This window comes from Oryctolagus cuniculus, chromosome 13 (assembly GCF_964237555.1).
Source record: "Oryctolagus cuniculus chromosome 13, mOryCun1.1, whole genome shotgun sequence".
Lineage (NCBI taxonomy): Eukaryota > Metazoa > Chordata > Mammalia > Lagomorpha > Leporidae > Oryctolagus > Oryctolagus cuniculus.
The window spans coordinates 22,928,729-22,949,017 of NC_091444.1; the positions used below are offsets into that span (position 1 = coordinate 22,928,729).

Here is a 20,289-nt window from a genome sequence, read left to right on the forward strand (position 1 = left end):
ACCCTCGGACGTGAGGAGGAGAGGGCAGGTGCTGGGTGTATGGAGTCCCCCAGTGACGGGGCGACCAGTGTGCGGCTGGGGTATGGGCAGAATGTCTGACCTGGCTGGCATGGCAGTGGGCCCCCATGCTGCTGGCTGCTCTGGGGTAGGGAAGAGAGGCTGTGCCATGCTCGTGCTGTGTCTGGGGCAGGGGGAGCGAACCCTCTGCAGTCAGACAGACTTGACTGTGATGACCAGCTCTGGAACCTGGGAGCCCCGAGACCTTGACTCTCACTATCCCTACTGGAAACAGGTAACACTGCCTGTGTCCCGGGAGAGGTGCAGGGTAACACAAGGAAATCCCCTGGCATGCTGTTTGGGGTGGGCGGGGGGCTTTGTAGCTGGCAATGTCCTTCCCCGTGCCTCCCTGCACCCATGCCTCCTGGGATGTTGGAGGGAGCAGGGAGACGGCGGGAAGCCTCCCACGATGTGGCAGGAGCTCCTGAGAGGCTGGGGTGAGCCGGGGTGGGACAGGCTGCTCCTACACAGGTCTCCTGCAGCCCAGCGTGGGGAGGGAGTGGTGGTGATGCTGGGGGCAGGGCCTTGGCCCCATGCAGAAGCACCTCCGAGCCAGGCATCCCTCTGCCACCCATGTCCAGCCTGGAAGGAACCCAGCCCTGGGGGAGGCAGACTTCAGTCTTCCTCCCGGGCTATCAGCCACCCCGGGGTGGGTGCTATGAGGCACAACGGAGTCATTGGATTCTTTCAGGGGAGTGGTTCTGAAGGAGACACCCACGCAAACAGATGGCTGGACAGTTCGGGATGTGTTTGTGTGCGTGTGTGGGAGGGGTGTGGAGAGAGAGGGTTGGGGACGAAAAGCTGTCACATCAGCTGGGAAGATCTTCAGCTCCTGACCCACTGCAGCCCTGTGCGTTTCCAGACACGGTCTACGGGGGATGAGAAATCTCTGAATTCTCCCAGGAGCTGGGGGAGGGCCAGAAGCAGCAGGTGTGACTGCGCGGGGCTAAGGGGGTCTGAGGCTGACACTGCTCTGTGCTCCTCCTTTGTCCACCCCTTGCACTGGGTGCTCCCCAGAGTTCTGGCTCAGCCCCTCCCTGGGGTGTGGGGGCCCCACAGCTGTCGGATGTGAAGTTTACATACGTCAGACTTGCCATTCCCTCCACTGGTCAAACATGCTCACTGACAAGCACCTAGCCATCCTGCCAGGCCCTATTCAAAAGACACCTCCTCCAGGAAGCCTTCTCTGACTCTCTCAGCAGGCAGAGCAGCCTCTTCTCCTAAGCTCTCACTGAAAACAGGTAACCTTGCCTGTGCCCTGGGAGAGGTGCAGGGTAACAGGAGGAAACTCCCTGGCATGCTGTTTGGAGGGGTGGGGGCTTCACAGCTGGCAATGTCCTTCCCTATGCCTCCCTGCACCCACGCCTTCCTGTGTGGCAAAGCCAGGAGATGTTGGAGGGAGCAGTGGAACCTACCCCCTTCCTCATTAAGACGGAAACTCTCTTGGGACAGAGACTGCTAAGGTCTGAAAACGCCTGCTGTGGCCGGATTCCTCAATGGGGGCAGCGGGGGAGGTGGGGCCTCATGGGGGGTGTTTTGTTCCCAGGGATGGGACCGCCACGGAGCATTCAGCTGTCCTGGAGTTGGGCCCCCTTTCCTCTCTCCTGCAGGAGCCACCTGCTCTTCCCCTCTCGGCCATACATGGAGCAGCTGGAGGCTCTCATCAGAAGCCTAGCAGATGCCAGAGTCTGCCCTTGAACTTCCCTGCCTCCGGGACCATGAGCCCAAAGACACCTCTTTTCTCTAGAACTCAGCCAGCCACAGGTGCTCTGTTACAGCAACAGGGGACAGCCCAACGCTGTCTCGGGCTTCTCTCGGCAGCCTAATGCTTAGCACACTGTCTGGAACGCAGCAACCGTGCAGAGATACCCAGTTCTCTCTCCCTGGGAAACGCTGGTCCTAGCCAGACCCTAGGACAAACTGTTCTTCAGGGCTGGCTGGAAGCAGGGAGGTGCTGAGTGGAGCTTAGGGGTGACGCTGCACTGAACCTCAGCATCGCTGGCTGCAGCTCAAGCCGACGCTGGCTTGAGTCCTCATGCAATGGAACAGTGAACAGCTGCCTCCCCATCAAACACCTTGCAGTGACTGAAGACAGCAATTACGTCACCCCCGGCCTCTGCTTCTGCAGCTCTGTTGGGCTCTCCTCTGAAGAGATGGTTTTCTAAGCCCTTTGATCATTTCGGATGCTTTTCTCGGGGCTCTCATGTTTCCACGCATCCTGCGAGAGCGTAGTGACCCAACCCAGGCTCGGGGCCTGAGCAAATGCCTGCGGGATGAGCGTGCAGTGAGGAGGGCCTGTGAAGCTGAGGTCCCCTGCTGACACCACGCACCGTGCTGGCTCCTGGCCACGGGCAGGACCTAGCCAAGGGTGAGCTTGCTCTCTGTGCCGGGCTTCCGCTTGCTTCTGTTGCTTGCCTCCCTGGGATTCCTCCCCCTATATGAGGCACTGTTTGTTTAGTTCTGACTCAATAGGACTTCCTGTTGCTGTTATCACCTTACCTTAAGGGTACTGGCATCTTGACTGGTTGTAGAATAAAAAGTTTGTGGTTTGCAGGTTCAGAAGGAAACATGGCAACACTTTCAGGTTCAGTCTAGCAGTCCTAATCCCTGCCTTACAGGCAGCCGCTGACCACACCCATGTAGAAAGTGGCCAGGCCACGCCCTGGCCATGAACTTGTTGATCTGTTCATCGTAGGCCAGGAGGACTCGGCCAGCAGGTGTGGAAGTAGGCTGGCACGCCCAGACCACGGCACCTGGGTGCGGAGTAAGGGACCAGCTGGGGATTCCTGTCTTCTGTTGCAGCCCTCAAAGGTTTGGGGAGCCCCCTGTGCCCCGGCTCAGACCCTGTCCCGCCAGCCGCACAGCCCAGCTGAGCCCCGGCGAGCGCCGGACACCGAGCCAGATCCATATTCCTGCCAGACTCTGTCATGCTTGTTTTCCTCCGTGGGTGCTCTGACCTGGAAAGCAGCCGCCGTGATGCTGCGTGCGCCCTCGTTCTTGCAGCCACTAATTGAACACTTCGGCGGGAACTGTGCCACTGCGCTGCCCAAGGGCGAGAGCAGATGCAGCCGATTAATTACAGCTGGGGAGAGCCCAGGGGCTGCACTGGGGAGCGGACAGAGCAGAGTGGGAGGCATCGGGAAGCCAGGGCGGGCGTGGCGGCCGGGGGAGCCAGTGCGCAGGCTCGCTCAGTATACTTCATTCCATTCAGGGCGCAACGGAAGAAGTAGTATTATTCCCATTTTACAGGTGGGAATTGCAGCCCAGAGATGTTGGATAACTCACTCGAGGTTGCACAGGCAGTGGCAGAACCCCGCAGGGGCTACCTGAGCTGCATGACTACCTGTGGCTGACCACGATCCTGCTGGGGGACAGAGCCCTCGGGCTGGCAGCCCCCGTCTGTGGGCCTGGCCCCTCTCTGGCCTGCCAGCCCCTTCCCCTTGGCTGAGGCTGTCTCCTGTGGCTGCCCAAGGAGGACTGAGCTTGGCTTTGCTGTCTCTGCCTTTGCCCCTGCTCTCTGCACCCTCATTTTCCCAGCGTGTGCCCTCCTTGTTGTCCCCCACTGTGGGCCTGCCCTGCTGGCCTCCCTGCCTGTGCACATGCAGTGTCCCCAAGACGGGGCTGGGAGTGCGGCTCCTGGCTGTCCTCCCCTCTCTGCAGCAGGCGAGGAAGAGCTAGGGGGCAGCCAGCTCCCTCGCCTCCTCCAACGGTGCAGGTTGAGGTCTCTCTTGGTCTCAGAGAGCTCAGGAAAGACATGGAGGAGCACAGTGAGTCCCCTGTTCAAATGTGGGCCTCTAGAATCGGGCAGCTGAGGGCCGAGTCCTTGTTCTAGAATGGACTTGCAAGGCAACCTAGGGAGCTAGCGTTCAGCACAAGGCCTTGATTTTCCGTCTGTTAGACTGGGCTGTGATAAAAACTCCTGCATCACAGGAGTGGTGGGGAGGTCTGTGCAAGGCGCCATGTGCAGTGCAAGGTGTGAGGCCAGTATCCCTGAAGGTTGGCGGGGATGTTTCTCCCGACTCTTTTAGGACTAGGGGATGCGGGCAGAAGCCTGGCTAGCTGCACTTCAGGGGGAAAGCAGCTTGGCTTTTACAGCTGTCCTGTGCAGGCGGAGCCTCTGGGCTGTGTCCTTGGTGGGACTCAGTGCTACCTCTAGCAGGGGCCTGCACAGCCTCGCCGGTCACCTGCAAGCTCTCAGTCCCCACTGTTGGGGAGCAGCCTTGGCCTTGGCCTCTCAGCATCCCTGGCTGATGTCACCTCTGTGTCAGCCCCTCCCGGGTCTGAGCCTGGGGGTGCGGGGAGCTCCAGCCTCGAGTGGCCCCTAGAAAGGACAAGCCAGTAGGGACAAGGCCTGGCCATGGAGACATTGGTCATCCTCTCCCTCCTGATCCGCTCACTGCCTTCCTGTTGTTTGGTGCCTTCCTGACATAGGAGTTGGCAGCGGGGCCAACCTCACGCCAGCAAGTTCCCATTCCGCCCTGCTCCCAGAGACTCCTGGATGCCGATTCCAGGACGGCCAAGTTGTCACACGCTCTCGCAGCCTGCAGTGTGTGCGTGCGTATGGGCGCACGTGTGGCACACTTCACAGCGGGCTAGCGCCCAGCCCACACGCTCCGCAGGGGTCTACGGCAGCGGTGGCACCGGCCCTCCGCCGGGCATGCTTGCTGGCTCTGTCTTGGCTGATAGTACATTCAAAACCTAATTGTTATCTCAGCAGAGAGACTCCATTATTCATCCTGACACCATCCCCCGTTAGCTGTTTGTTGCTGAGATGTTATATTAATGAGGCTTGCAAATAAATGAACGGGAGATCAGAGTGCTGGCTTGCTTCTCTGGAGAGCTGGCTGACTTATTTATTTATTTGTTGGGAACTTTGCAGCGAGTCGCTCTGGCCTGGGGCAGGCGGCATTTGGCCTTTCCTACAGAGATGAGGTGCAGCCTTGTGGATAAATACCTGCCAATGTCCCAGATGCCCGGTCACCTGAATGCATTTGCAGCTGTGAGAGTCCAGGAGCAACCAATCTACGTAAATCACCTGGGTGTGTGGAGAATGAACAGGAAGCAGCAGGAGCGGTGACCATCTCAGACTCTTAGGTTATGCAAAATTATTTATGCTTGGTTTTGGAGGGTGGTGTATAGGGTTTTCTACAACTGATTTTCTTTTGCAGTATATGTACAGAAGGTAATGTTAGAAAATTTTCATTCTCTAAGCATGGACCAGTGAGGAGTTGGAGAAGTGACTAAGGTTGCAAAATCCATCCAGTGAAAGCTATATGGTGGTCAGTGGGGATGGCTGCCGACCCTGTACTCTGGCTGCCAGGCATCAGTGTGGCCTTACTGGGTCACATAGCAGGTAGCGTAAGGAACTCAGAACATTCTTTCACATGTTAAGAGTGCGACGTTCCCAGCCACTCTTGGGGTACCTGCTCGGGGGCTCATATCGCTATATCTCAAGCCTGTTTTTGCCTAACCTGCTCTCGGCTGCGTGTGTGAGCCACCGGTGTCCCATCTCTGGGCTCTCCCGCCAGGCTGAGACACTTAGGAAGCCACAGCCACCAAGCCAGGGGATCCAGATCCAGCTGTCCCTCAGACTTGGCCATGGTCCCCCTCTACTCACTGGAGTGAGTGGGGGAGCTGACTACACTGAGGAAGACACCATAAGGCTATTGAAGGCTCGGTACAGATGGTGGCCAATGTTCCCATTTGTGTGTCTGTCTCTTGGGGTCTCCCAAGAAGAATGTGACCCTAGACATGGATCTTTCTGGTATACTGGGGTGGGCTGAGGAAGTGGAGTGCCCAGTCAAGAAATACCCCTCCCTCCCTCCAGCTAAGAGGAGGCTCACACAGGGCAGGGTGGGGTCTGCCTGCTGGAGCCGGGCGGCCCTGGCTTCCCACCTCTGTTCTGCACCAGTTGGCTGGGGGACTGCAATGATTGGCTTCCCAGTTCTTGAGCGAGGATAACTTCAGTCGCCTTGCGGGGTTGTTTGGAGGGGCAAACATGCAGAGTTGCAAAGAGGGGCTCAGGGAGGAGGCTTCTCATGAAAAGCTGTGGTTCTGCACACTCCCAGAACTGGGATGTGGCCAGTCCACTCCCGGGCCTGGCCTGGGCTTGGAGACCTGCATTCCCACTGCAGCCCTCCTGTTATAGAACCGACAATTGCAGAGTGCAGTGCAGCCGTTTCCACTCTGGGCCCTTTGGAGGAAGCAGAGTGGCCTGCAGTGTGGACAGTTTCTAGCCTCTTCTAGGCGGCCAGGGTTCCGGGACAGGCTGGAGCTACTCTGAGAGAGGCTACATCCCCTTGCCTGTCCACCTAGGGCCCACCCAGCCACATGACAACCGCCATGCCTGGCACAAAGAACGGCAAACATTGAAACACTCATTGGATGAGTGAAGAATCTTATTTGGAGCTGTGGCACCTCCTCCCCTGTCTCAGAAATCCTATTATAGGTTGGATTTTATCCCCCCCGCCATGGAAATGGTGGAGCTCTAGCTCCTAGTAGTTCAGTCTGGAACCTTATTTGGGGACAGGGTCTGTATAGAGGTTGTTACATTAGAGTGGGCCTTAATCCAATATGACTTATGTCCTCATTTAAAAAAATTGGGTCAGTGCTGTGGCATGGCTGGTAAGGCTGCCGCCTGCAATGCCAGCTTCCCATATTGGCACTGTCCTGGTTGCTCCACTTCCTGTCTCCCTGCTAATGGCTTGGAAAAGCAGCGGAGGATGGCCCCAGTGCTTGGGCCCCTGCACACACGTGGGAGATTGGATGAAACTTCTGGCTCCCAGCTTTGGCCTGGCCCAGCCCTGGCCATCGCAGCCCCCTGGGAAGTGAACCACTGGATGGAAGTCCATCTCTCTCTCTCTCTCTCTTTCTCTCACTCGCTCACCCACTTGCTCTTGCTCTTCCTTTCACTCTTGCTCTCTCTCTACCCCCTCCCCTACAACTCTGACTTCCAAGTAAAATAATCTTTAAAAAAGTTTGGAGATGGCTACGCCCTGGGAATGCTAAGAAATGGGAAGGGACGACCAGGGCGTTGCTTCCAGAAGTGAGAAGAGAGGGCTGGACCCGCTCCCGTCTCAGCCCTCAGAAGGAGCCAGTGGTGCTGACCCCTTGATCTCGGACGTGCAGCATCAGACGTGGAGGAGACAGAGCTCACTGGGACCAGCGGGCAGACCTCTGGCACGTTGGCATCCACAGCCTCTCCATCTGCCTGAGCCTCTCTACCCAAGAACATCCTCCATCCCTTCGCTTTCGGCCAGATCCTGCTGACTCTCCACTTCCCGGGCAGTGCTTTCTGTGGGCCTCCCCTCTTGGTGGGGGGGTGGCTCAGCACATCCTCCCCTGGGAAATTCTGGCTGATTCTGAATCAAGGACGGAGGAGCAGAAACACAGTGGCGAGGTGGAACAGGTGACACGTGCACGGGCGTCCCCACGACAGCTGGAAATGGGAGCAGCCAAGGGATGCCTCCCACAGGGCCAGCGTCATTATCCCAGCAGCAGCCGCTGAGAAGGAGCAGACGGTGGGTCCTGAGGGGGTCCTAACCTGAGGCGGATGCAGACGGGGGAATTCAACTGGCGATACAACTTGTCCGACATGAAGCTGCCATCCAAGATGGGTCTCCAGGGGTGACCTTGGTTGCCAAGGAGACGGCGGGGTAAGGAGGGGCTGAGGGAGAACACAGCTGCTCACCTCACTCTGCGTGAACCCACTTCTTTCTCTAAAGTAGAACTCGTCTGAGGGATCTCATTTATTCCTATTTGCAGGCGGGGCAGCACCCTTTGCAGCCCCCACTTATTTCCAGGATTGGGAAATCTGCCACTCCCCCCCCACCCCGCAACCATCAGAGGCCACCCTAGGCTCCTCCTCTCTTCACTCCTCTGTAGTAACTGGCATTGTTGCCTGCACTGAGAAAGAACAGGGTTCAAAGACGAGGGAAGGGACCAGGTGCTGAGGCTAAAAGGGTGTGGGAGCTCAGGTTTAGGGAGAAGATCGACGCCAGGGCGAGGTGCTCAGTCAAGAAAGCAGAGACAGAGCAAATGAGTGGAGACAACCAACAACCAGCATCTTTGCCAAAAACGGCCTGGAGAGGACGTTGTGCTCTTCTTCGGGGCGTCCTATTGGGGGGCGGCTGGGGTTGAGTCCCCCACCACTGGGGACGCTTGCTGAGGGTGCAGTCTCCCGGCTGCTCCACCGGGAAGTTGCTCTGCTCTGCTGTGTCTCAGCAGCATCTATGGGAAGGTAACTGAGGACGACGCAATTATCCTGTTTCTCACTGCACTTTCATTCACTATTTTTAGCAGCCATTGACCATTCTTGCCCGAAACAGTTATTACCGTGAACTTTGCCAAGTGGGGAGTTTCTATTTCCGTCATGCCTTCTACAGTGAGAGCTGGAATTCTGGTGTAATGAAGAGCTTCCACTTTCCCCCACTATTTACTTCTTTGGTTGGTTTCTTCTGTTTGTTCACCTGTCAACTTATTTATCTACGTCTCTGTGTCAACCAGAACCGAGGACTCCTATTCGGTGGGTGCAGGCTGTGCTCATGTTCTCGCTCACCCTGCTCCGGACGTGGCTACTGGGCTCCCCTCCAGGTCGGCTCCTGTGCCTTTCTGGTACGCACCACACTTTTCTAGTACTTCTTGCTAAAAATGTATAACCCGGATGTAATCAGGAGGAACCATCAGGCCTCCCCAGATTGAAGGACATTCGGCAAAATGACCAGCCCGTGCCCCTCAGCTGTGCAAAGGCCGAGCAAGGCAAAGACCCAGCAGGGATTAAAGGACGAGGGAGGCCACAGAAGGTCACCGGGGTTGGAGCCCAGACTGGCTCCGGGACCAGGAAGAGGACAGCTGTGGGCAGTGGGGAAAATATTAATAAGGCCTTTCTCCTAAATGGTATCTTTCTATTCACATTAATTGCCTGATGCTGATTAATTGCACCATGATTATGCAAGATGTTAACTTTGGAAAACTTGGGTGAAGGGTATAGGAATGTTCTTTGTACTATTTTTGTACCTTTTGATAAGCCTGAAATTATTTCAAAAGTGAAAAGTTAAAGAAACAGAAAAATGCCTGTTCGAGGGAAAGGAGGATGGGAGTGGGGCAGGAGACGCAAGCAGCAGGCAAATGCTCCAGATGACGGAGACGAGAACTTTCCAACCCTGGCGCTCCCCTCCCCCAGGTCCTGGTCCAGAGTGACGACCCCACGGGGTGGGGGGGGGGGCTTGGGACACAGCATGGATTTGCTGCCCCCCACCCCCACCCCAGGCTGTTTCATTTCTCAACAGCCTTGACATGAAAATCACCAACAGGAGACTTGGGGCCTCTGGCTCCTGCTGCTCTCTTCACTGGGAAAATCAATTACAGCCTAATTACCTCAGGGGGTTAATTAGCCTCCTGCAGCTTGGGTGTTCCCTGTGAAGGGAGCAGCCTGGCAGTCCCCGGTCAGTGAGCAGGGGCACAGGAGGCAGAGTTCCCAGGGAGGAGCCGGCCCTGGGGCTAAGCAGGGGCCGCAGCCAGTCGGGGAGCAGACGGCGGGGGCGCTGGGGCAGACACTGGCGCTGGCAGAGGTGGGGGTGCCCAAGAAGGGAATCCCTGCCTAATCTGAGCTCCCTGGCACCACAGGTGCTGAGCCGCAGAGAGACTGACATGGCAGTGGTAAGAATTATAGAACTGTGTAAGTGCTCAGGCCAGCCGCTGCCAGAAATCGCTGGAATCGGGGAGAAGGCACGGAGCCCTGAGCAGCTCGGGGAGCCGGTTCTCTGGGGGCACAGGCTGGGGCACCACCAGCAGCCCCTGCCGACAGTCCCTTCCTGCAAGATGAAGGCATGGGGCAGAGCCAGAAGGCATCATCACTGGCCACGTCCAGGAGTCTCAAGGGACTGATGCAGCCCAGTCTTGGAAGGCCAGCGTCTACACTGGACTATCAGCATCCTGCCGTGGGTGGATGAAGACCGAGACATGGTATGCACCGTCCCACAGCTCTGCTCTTTCCTGGGGACGTGCTGTCATGTACATGTGCTGAATCTACCTGGTCTACCCCAGCCGGGAAGGGCATGGGTATTAAGGGAAGGGTAGCCCCACTTCTTGTGTTACAGTATTTGGGCAGTGGAGACTTGAAGAATTACTACACAGATCTGAGCTCATGTACTGGCTCTGCCCCTTCTCAGCTGCGTGGACTTGTGTGGCATGTCAGCCAATTTCTCTGAGTCTCATCTTCATCTGTACAAGGGACGTCAGCCTCTTTCCTTCCCACACTTGTGGTGAGGATTAAACATAACAGTGCCAAGCCCATTGAATAAATAATTGCTCCCTCTTCAAATAACCCATCCGTAGCTTAACAACACCCATTCGTTTGTGAAGGTTGTTTTTTTAAAAAACTGATCTGATTGTGGGAATGCTCTGGAAGTTTCCCAATGCGTGGTGACACAGTCCAGAACCAGAGTTGTTTCCTTTGGCCAGTCAGGAAAATGAGGCTGGGAAAAGGGACAGTGTGCATCAGCTCAAGGAAGAAGAGAGGGAGTGGCCCCTCCCTGCTTTCTGAACCCTGCAGACCACTGCAGGACCCTCCCTCCTCCCTTATTCCTAGTCCTCATAAGGGATACGCAATTAGTTCCAAAATACAAGTGCCAGTCATTGAACCAGGAGCCGCGAAGAGTGATGGGCACACAATGTCACCAACTTGAATAGCTCCTTTGCCAGGCTACTCAAAACCCAGCAGCTGCATTTGTACACACGTCGTCTCCACATCTTCCCTGGCCATTTGCTATTTTGGGGAACATCATTTTCCCCCTAGGATAATTAATTGTCTATTTCTTCCTGTTCAAGTGCACAAACAAATTGGGACAGAGAGCAAACCTTGGGACATGGTCCAGCAGCTGATGTTGTATTTGCCTTACCTTTCTTCTTCCATTCTCAGCCTTGCAACTTTGAGCTAATTGCAGCTCCTGAAGTCACATTTCTGCTGAGAAAAGCTAAACCCGATTTCTGAAATGTTCACCCACTGTGGAACCAATTTCTTGTCCCCACCTGGCTCAGCCAGCTTGCCAGAGAGACCGGGTTGGCTCTGCCTCTCTTGTCATGTGCACATGCATGCAGATGTGTGTGCACACTGATGCATGGGGTCCACTCCATGCCTGAACAGGGGCTGCCCAGACGCACACAACGGACCCTGCAAGCCCACACGTTAAATATACTCTATACCAAGAATTCAGCCACACAGGTTCAACTTGCACATCCCTTCCGTTGCCCTGAGGTCAGATCCAGGCCAACCTCTCCCACCCAGGGAACCTGGGGAACTCACCTCCGTGATCTGGGGGTTGGAGCACTTGACATTGTGGCTGGACCAGTCGAGCCAGGGGTTGGAGGGGCTGGAACAGTGCTGGTGGAGGGTGCACCTGCGCTCGCCGCTGCACCAGCCGCACTCAAATTTCCTGTGGGCCTTGAGGCAGAGGCCGCAGCTCTCCCGCTGGGCCGCACACTTGTAGAGATGGACTGCAAAGACAGGAGACAGTCACAAGTGGGTTTCGAGAGCCTGTTCCTGATACACCCTCTCCTGGCAACAGAAACTGCCCTTGGCATGGATAACACCACTGGTCCTCATTATCCTTGCAAGAATAACTGATGGGGAATTGATAAATCGAGCCTCTTAGCAAGTCATTTAAAGGCACTGCAGAAAATAATATTATTTAAGAGTTCTGGCTCCAGATTGAATCAGATGCGGGCTTTAATTGTGGCTTCGCTATTTCCTAGCAGTGTGACAAAGTATTTACCCTCCTTGAACCACGTTTACCTGTTCTCTGATGTGGGGATAATCATTGTTTCTTAGGAAGTTCGAATGAGCTGTTGTACAGTAAGCGCTTAACACTGTGCCTGCGACATATCTGATGCTCTATACATGCTGATTATCTTTTCTTTGAACTCAAGCTCCATTTTCCTTAGTTGTCTCTTTGTCTCACAGATGGCCTTCATTGCCAGAGAGACGGGCACATTTTCTCACCGCAGGCAAAACTGAAGCTCAGAGGTGTCCTGGTTCTCAGAGCTTACTAAAGGGAGCGCTCCAAACTCCAGAAACTCCAGCTCACCAGGTTGCCAGATGCTAGAACGGGAGAAGACAGGAAGCTCGCCTGGCACGCTGGAGACCGCATGGGTCTGGGAGAGAGAAGCCAGCCTGGGCCTCAAGGAAGTTTAGGTGGCTGTAAGTGGGCGGCACTGCTGATAAAGAAAGGCTGACAGTTCTGTTCACAGGCCCTGTGTAAGGAGGGGTCTCCCCAGACAGGACAAACAGGCCACATGGGTAACATCTCAAGTCCTCGAACTCTTCAGTCTTTGATTTTGTGTCCTACTGAGCTAAAAGTCTTGGTGGATCCAGGCAGTCAAGGGATCCGAGCCGTGTGGGCCTGGGGAGCTGAGGCTCCCTGCCTGCTGTGGTTTGCACTCAGAGTCCTAAGAGAATTCTCCGGAAGTGGAGTACAGTCAGCCCTACACATCCATGGGTTCTGCATCCATGGATCCAACCCTCCATGGATTGGAAATGTTTTTTTAAAAAAATGGCATCTGTGGGGCCGGCATTGTGGTGAAGCAGGTTAAGCCATCACCTGCAATGCTGGCATCCCATGTGGGCACTGGTTAGCGTCCTGGCTGCTCCACCTCCGATCCAGCTCCCTGTTAATGAACCTGGGAAAGCAGCCCAAGATGGCCCCTGCCACCCATGTGGGAAACCTGAGTGGAGTTCCAGGCTCCTGGCTTTGTCCTGGGGCCAGCCCTAGGTAAGTAAATCAATGGAGGGAAGATCCCTCCCCATGCCCTGTGTGTGTGTGTGTGTGTGTGTGTGTGTCTCCCTCTTGCTCTAAATCTGCTTTTCAAATAAAATAAATAAATCTTTTTTAAAAAATGGTGTCTGTAGTGAACACATACAGACTTTTCCCCTTGTCATTAATCCCTGAACAATACAGTATTAAGAAGTACTTACGTAGCATTTACATTGTATTAGGGATTATAAATAACGCAGGGATGATTTTAAATGAGTGGAAGGATATGCGTAGGTTCTAATGCAAACACAAGAGTATTTTATATAAGGGACTTGAGCGTCTGCAGGTTTTGGTATGCACAGAGGGTCCTAGAACCAATCTCCCATGGACAGAGCACAACAATTGCACTCCGAAAATAGTTTTTCAACTCTTCCGGTCAAGCAGATGCAGGTACTCAGAACCAGGTGGTGTGTCCCTGCTGGCATCTGTGCTGGAGGATGGGCGTGTGCCCCAACAGGAGGCAATGTTTTCATTCTCCCATTGGTCTTCATTCTGTTCCTCTGCTCTATCCAGCACCCCTCAGTCCCAGCCACAGGGATCAAATCTAGACATCCTTGTGCCTATGGCTCCCTAAGGTAGAGGGCAGGAGGTGGGAAGTTCACCACAAACAAGTGCGCACATTGAGCACATATAAAACTGGACCCTATGGTGCCAGGCATGAGCTCATTGGAAACTCACGCTGGCCCTGGGAGGCGGGCTTCCTTCCCTCCTTTTCTCAGACAGGCACAGTGGAGAGGAGCAGTAATTAGTCTGAGCTCACACAGCTGCAGGTGGAAGTGACAGCAACTGAACCCAAGTCCTCACACACAGCGGCCCCTCTACCCAGCACAGGGAGCAGCGTCCAGGAACACTGGAGCCTGGGAGGAGCCAGGTGTGAAGACGGCTCTTCGTGGGCACCCAGGGTGCTTGGGAAACATCCCCAGGCCCAGGGAAGGTTTGGATGCCACCGCTTGACGGGGATGCTTTGCTACAAGCTCTGTGCACAGCCCAGACCCTCAGCAGGGGAAGTGTCTCCCGCCTCTCTACAGTGAGCAAACGGGGCCTTGGGCAGGAGAAATAAGAAAAAAACTGACTACAAAAAACAAAACCAAAAACCCACCTCGGGCCCAGTTTCTTTCTCCTCATTTCAGAGACATTGATTTAAATTTTATTTGAGAGACAGAGGCAGAGAAGAGCTCCCATCCACTGGTTCACTCCCCAGATGCTGGGAGTCCAGCATTCAATCCAGGTCTCTCCTGTGGGTGGCAGGGACCCAAGTGTTTGAACTGTCACCTGCTGCCTCCCCCGGTGTGCATCAGCAGGAAGCTGGGGTTGGGAACCAAGCCGGGACTTGAACCCAAGCACTCTGATGTGAGGCGTGGGCATCCCAAGCAGCATCTTACACTGTGGACCAGATGTCTGCCCCCTGCGGCACGGACACAGGGAGCTGCAGCCCCAAAGACACTGACGCTTACAGACCCTCGGCCTTGGCCCCCTTCTTTGCGCCTGGGGTGGCTTGAGACCCTCCAGCTGCATGAGGCCTGTGGCTTATGGTGGGAGGAGGGGATGGGGTATACGAGGGGTCTTTATAAAGTTCATGGAAAAATGTGCATTATGAAAAAACTGTTATGCATGGATTTCAATTGTCTTGTGCCAAAATCCAAAATAAGCTTATCATTTGATTCCATTATCCCATTTGTTCAAACTTTTGAATGTCCCCTCGTCTCCTGGAGGAGAGGACGTGTGAGTTCCACGGAGGCCTGAGCCGTGGGGCCCCACTGTGGGGACGCTACGCCTGGGCGCTCTGAAGCGAGACTGTCTCGCTTCCCGTTCTGGCTTTTGGCCAATTTCTTGATCTCTTTGGGTCTCGGTTTCTCCGTTCACAAGAAGAGAACACTCATAGTGCCTACAGCTCCGAGTTGTGATGACAAAGAAAAAAACAACTCAAATAAACCACGAAACGCGCACTGGCCCACAGCGAGTGCTCATCGGCGGGGAGTCGCTTTGCCGCTCTGGAGAGCAGGATGGACGGAATCTTGGTCTCTGCTACGCTGTGGGTTGGGCTACCTGGCCCCTGGAAGGGGCTCCACACCTGTGGACAGGTCCAGGGGTCGAGGTGGTCGCGTGGCGCTCCAGTCCCACTTCAGCCCAGCTCCAAGCGCGAGCATCTCTGCCCCGGACGTGAGCGAGAGTCTGCCTGCCGGTCCCTCCCCTGCCGCCCAGGGGAGCGGCCTCAAAACCTTCTCTGCGCAGTGACCGTGAGCAGGGCCAAGGACGGGAGAACAAGAGCCTGCGTCGAAACCACGTCTGTCCTCCCAGGGCGCCTGGTGGGACGCTCCTGCCTGCCCTCCTCCTAGGTCAGGCTCCGCCGCCTTTTCAAAGTCGACAGGAGCCCAAAGAATCACGTGGAGGGGCCGGCGGCCGCCCGCAGATGCTCTGGCTGTAATAAAACAGGGCTCCTTTGATGGCTCCAAATGTTGCGTTCGGCTCCTCTGAAGAGGTCCGCTGACAGAGGGAGTGTATTATTCATGGCACAGCGGCCGCCCGGCTCTGATCCCTCCCGCCCCAGTCTCTCCCGGGGTCGTGCGAAGATCAAACTGCTACCCGGAAGTAGCCGCTTACCTTTCAGGTCCTCAGGGTTGTCAATGATGAAATTGCCATTCCACACCACGGCGAAGTCCACGGCCAGGTTGCTGATGTCCATCCCATCATATTGGTACTGCAGGGACAGGGGCGGAGGCGCCAGCTCGCAAGGCTGTCTACCATAGCAGGTCTGGGGTGCAGAGGATGCCCCCGTTCTGCACAGAGGGCTCCCAGATGACCTCTCTAGTCACCAATGCCACCAGACTCCTACCCAAACCCTCCCGCTTGGCATTCAACACCTTCCATAATCTGATCCAAACTTACTTCTCCAGTCTCCTACAGACTTTTCAAATCCACCTGTCGCAGACACCTGCTCACGCCCCTCTGCATGTCTTGGCTGAGTTCATGTCATAAGGAACGCCACCCTTCTCACCCATCCTTGCCCTTCTAGTTCAGCTCAGACCCACCTTCTCCAGGGGTCCCTGGATCCCTCAGCCCTCCCCCAACCTCTCTGTCCTTGGTCTCGCTGCCTGCTGTCCAGAACCCCAGCTGGGAGCTACCATGCAGCCGTTCCGGCAAGTCTGGCCTCTAGGAAGCCGTGTGCTTCAGAGGCAAAGCCAGGGCCTCTCCTCTCTGAGACCCCTGCCCCACACCGGCAGTGACCCCTACCTCCACGTGATTCTTTGGGCTCCTGTCTCTAGCTGCACATGAGCCCTGCTTTGGTCAATGCCCCACTGGGGGAGCAGGCCCACAGATTTGGGGGCCTAGATCTGGTCAGTCCCACCAGGAAAGGCCTCCAGGCAAGAGTCCACTCCCCCCTTGGACTGACCCCACAGAGGGACTCACAGCGCTTTGTTTTCTCTCGAGGCAGACCTGCGGTGGCCCAGGCCCAACCTGGCACCTCTGTAGGGGAGACCCCGGGTACCCCCTGGTGTGCAGCACAGCCCTGCCACTTGGCTCAAGTCTCTGTCAGCACATCTGCCCCCGGCCCTCCCCTGGCCTGTCTCCTTTGTTGCTTCCCTCTCTCATCCTGCCTTCCCCTAGCCTGGTGCCTTCCCCATTACAAATTCTATCAAGCGCCTGTGACCCCGGAATCTGACAGCTTCCTGATAAGAGGCCCAGATTCCCTTTATGTCTCCCAGGCGAATTAGCTTTCCTCAACACCTTTGTCATGGAGCCCCCTCCCCAGCTGACCCCCCACAGTCAGAGACAGGGAGTTGGCAGATAAAAAGATCTTCGCTGGGCTGGTATTATAATTAAACACCTCACGCTTTCTGCTATCCGGGATTGGTTTAACCCTTGCTGCTCTCAGAGTCACAGGCCCCTGGACTCCCCAGCTGCCCTCCTGAGTCAGGCCCTCCCACTTACTCACACCCTGCAGCGGGACAGGATCCTGGGGTTGACTCAATGGGGCTGGGGTTTCACCCAGGGAAGGGCACAAGACTGTCAGCTTTGCTGCTGCTGGGGCTCACAGAACTCTGTTCACTGCCCTGCTCCTCTCTGTGTGGGGCTGTGTGGTCAGTCTGTGGGCCCGGAAGCTTCTGGAAACTTCCAGGCCCCGGGCTATTCTGGGAGGGGCCTCTCACCGAGCTGTTCTGGCACTGGACGCTGGAGCTGTTGAAACGCAGGGCAGGGACGCGGTGCACGGTGCCCTGGATGTTGAGGACGCACTCGTAGCCTCGCTGGCCCGACTGGGGCTGGGGCAGGTTGCGAGCCTTCAGCGTGATTGGCTTCACCTCCCCGACCGGAATCAGGATCTCCTCCGTGGGCACCAGCTGGGGACAGTCCTGGGGGCAGGAGGAGGAAGCACAGAGGATGGTCTGTCCTCAGCTCACACTGTCCTTCCCTGAGCCGGGGCATGGGCAGACCCTGTGGTGCCCAGGTGAGCTGTTGGTGAGAAGGACGGCGCTCTTATCCAACCCCACGGGTTGTCCTGGATTGCATATGTGTGTGATGCAACTTGGGCACCGATTTGCAAGCTCCGCTGTGGCATGCTGCAGATTGTATCTCTTGCAACACCGGATACAAGCGCCTCCGCGTGTCCCATCCCCAGCCCGCACACGCTGGGCTCCCGGTTTCATGTGGTCCCCCAGCCCCCCTATTCTGCTCCTCATGGTGTCTGGTGCCTGAGGCACCTGTTATCGGCAGTGTCAGCTTCCCGGCTCCAGCTGAGCTGGGCTTTCCAGGAGGTGGATGAAGCCCTCCCAGCAATGCTCCGCACACTTGCTCTGGCTTTTGATCTCCTTTCATTACCAGGCCCTGCGTGAATGAATGAATGCCATGAATGTCGGGTTGCTTTGGAAAACAAAACCCAAACAAGAAAGGCTTGGCTGGGAGGGGCCATGGGAAGGACCACGCTGGGGAGAGAGGGAGAAGGAGAGGACTGATTGTCCTCACTTCTCTGCCTGGACGCTGCTCCTCTAACAGAGGTCAAATTCCCACCCCCAGGAGCCCCTGGCAGTGAGGCCTGGAGACCACCTGCTCTGTACCATCCTCGCCTGCCTGGAACGATCAGCCAGGGGAAAGAAACCCTTGCCCCCGGGTCCTGGTTCTTAGAGAGACCCTTGGGGAAAGCGTGGGGGCTGCTGCTGCAACAAGGCCTGCACAGGTGCTGCTGCCAATGACTACTAAGATGCTGATGTGGGGAACAGTTCCCGACAACCAGAAAACCTGTCCCTATCAGAAGTCTTGTGCAACACAGGGCCTGCTGAGCAATGGCACAGCCTGCGCCGGGACCTGGGACAGCCAGTCAGCCTGGACTCTCCCCTCTGGGCCCCTGCTGGGCAACCTGGCCCCTGCCACCTCTCCTCCTGTGTCTGGCGAATGATCCAGCCACGTGGAGTTGTGAAGGGCCGCCTCCCTGTCTGCATCTAGCTCCTAGCTCCGGGCCTGTGATTGTGCGTTTCTGTCTCAGACGCTCACTCCTGTCCTTCGGTCTTCTGCTCCTCCTGCTCCCAGCCCTCTTTAGCTGATTGCTTTTCAATCAGCCCTCACGCTCAGCTCAGGCCCTGCCTGTCTGGAAGGCCGTCTTGCTGGCCACTGGCTCCAGGATGGGCTGTGGGCCCCCCAGGAGAGCACAGAGGCCACAGAGCTGCCACTTCTGGATTTCCTTCCTCCCTGGGCTGTGGGCTGCTAGGGGAGGTGGCCACCTCTGCACCCCCAGTCTTTATTCCAATGCCTGCATGTTGTGGACACTCAGTCATTGCGGGAGGGTAGACAGGAAAAAGTGAAGACCGTTTAGAGACGAGTATAAAGTCTGTCCCATCCCCCAGGCAGCCAGAGCCCTGGGAAGGGTTTTGATTCCCAAAAGTGGGCTTGAAAATGATCCTGGTGAGTGGGGTCACGTGATTACTCCACCTATTAAGGGGTCTCGAGGATTTACAGAGAACTGGATCCAGGCAGATTTTTCTATGGGGATCTACCTGGGGGCTCTGCAGACCCCTCCCCACCCCGAGGGTTCCCAGTGCCATCCTCATTTGCCAGCAGCCACCAGTGAGGGCTCCAGGCAGGCAGGCAGGGCTCCCAGTGGAGACGGGAAGGCAAAGCCACGGCGGAGCAGATGGGTGCGGGTGAGGGAGCGGGAGCCAGTCACTCAGGCTGCCAACCAGTAAACTGACTCTTTACTGCTCTTCAACTTTCGTTCCCTGCAGGCACTCCTGACAGAGACTTTCATATATTTATAGCCAAAAAAAAATGAATGCCACTTTAGGGAAAACCCAGGCATCCTATGGAAAAGGAGATGCCACTTCCTGTTAGTGGGAAAAAAAAAAAAAACCCTGGTGAATCCAGTAAGTTAGAATTTCAATTTAGGCTGGAAATAATGCTGAGGTATAATGGTTTGTGTGTGTGTGTGTGTGTGTGTGTGTGTGAGAGAGAGAGAGAGAGAGAGAAGGTTTTCAGAGCCTTTCCCAGTTGATGTATTGTACATGATGAGCTCTTTTTTCTCGTCTCTAATGAGCTCAGAGAACAAACCCAGAGCTACTCGGTTGCAGGGTCTTCACCACGTGCTTTTGGATTTATGATGTCTGGAGCTAGTAAATAAGGTTGTACAACCCTTTGACTTTGACAAAGAAGAATGCAGTTGGTTCATTGTTTCCATGGGCTCATGGGTCCAACCAACAACAGAATGAAAATATCGAAACAAAAGTTTCGTCTGTCCTGAACCCTGAACACATGGAGACTTTATTCTTGCCATCATTCCCCCACAATGCAGCTTGATAGCCACCTGCACAGCATTCACACATGAATTTTGGTATCTGTGGGGGTCTTAGAGCCAATTTCCCATGGACACAAGAGATGACTGTGTGTGTGTGTGTGTGTGTGTGTGTTTACACACTTGGTGCATACTCAGTAGGGTTTTAGAAAAACTTCCCCTGGTCCGCCGTGTCAGGCCTTTGGGGACTAAGTTTCTGGGCCATGCTCGTGAAGGTCTTCTTGCCTAGGTAGGTTCCAAGGTGGCTGCAGAACAAGTGTGGTTCTGCTTTGTCTGTTTGGCTATGGCTCTCGGGCTGGGCAAAACAGGACTTTTCCTTCTATTCTCTGGGGCACAGGACAGAAGAGTCCGGTGTCCCAGGTGAGCCCTCCTCATCCTGGGAAGAAGCAGGACAAGGAAGGTTGGGCTGGGAGCTGGTCCTGGTGTGCACAGTAGTGAAGGGGCCGTGACCCCTGGGTGGAAATGGCAGAGGCAGAGGCAGAGGCAGGGGCTGAAGGCAGGTGCAGGAGAGCTGGAAGCCCAGAGAACTGCCAGGTTGTTGGAACCTGCACACCTCAGGGGCTTGAGGAAGATGAGTGTTTAATCAGATGTGATGATGAGACCATTGCCAAACTGCTTGCTTCTACACACACACACACACATACACAC

At 55.7% G+C, this 20,289-nt stretch overlaps 1 protein-coding gene across 2 annotated transcripts in view; it reads right to left on the bottom strand.

Annotated features, from left to right (window-relative positions):
* Nucleotides 1–20,289, bottom strand: part of PLXNA2 (plexin A2) — a 205,678-nt gene that overhangs the window by 41,772 nt on the left and 143,617 nt on the right. For both annotated transcript variants that reach the window (XR_011381262.1, XM_051821302.2), the window contains exons 10-12: nucleotides 17,015–17,215; nucleotides 15,468–15,564; nucleotides 11,360–11,550 (exon numbers count right to left, since the gene is read on the bottom strand). Coding sequence is in view for 1 of the 2 variants with exons in the window: in XM_051821302.2 (XP_051677262.1) it covers nucleotides 11,360–11,550; nucleotides 15,468–15,564; nucleotides 17,015–17,215 (489 nt within the window). In the remaining variant the exon portion in view is untranslated. The remainder of the gene's footprint in view (nucleotides 1–11,359; nucleotides 11,551–15,467; nucleotides 15,565–17,014; nucleotides 17,216–20,289) is intronic.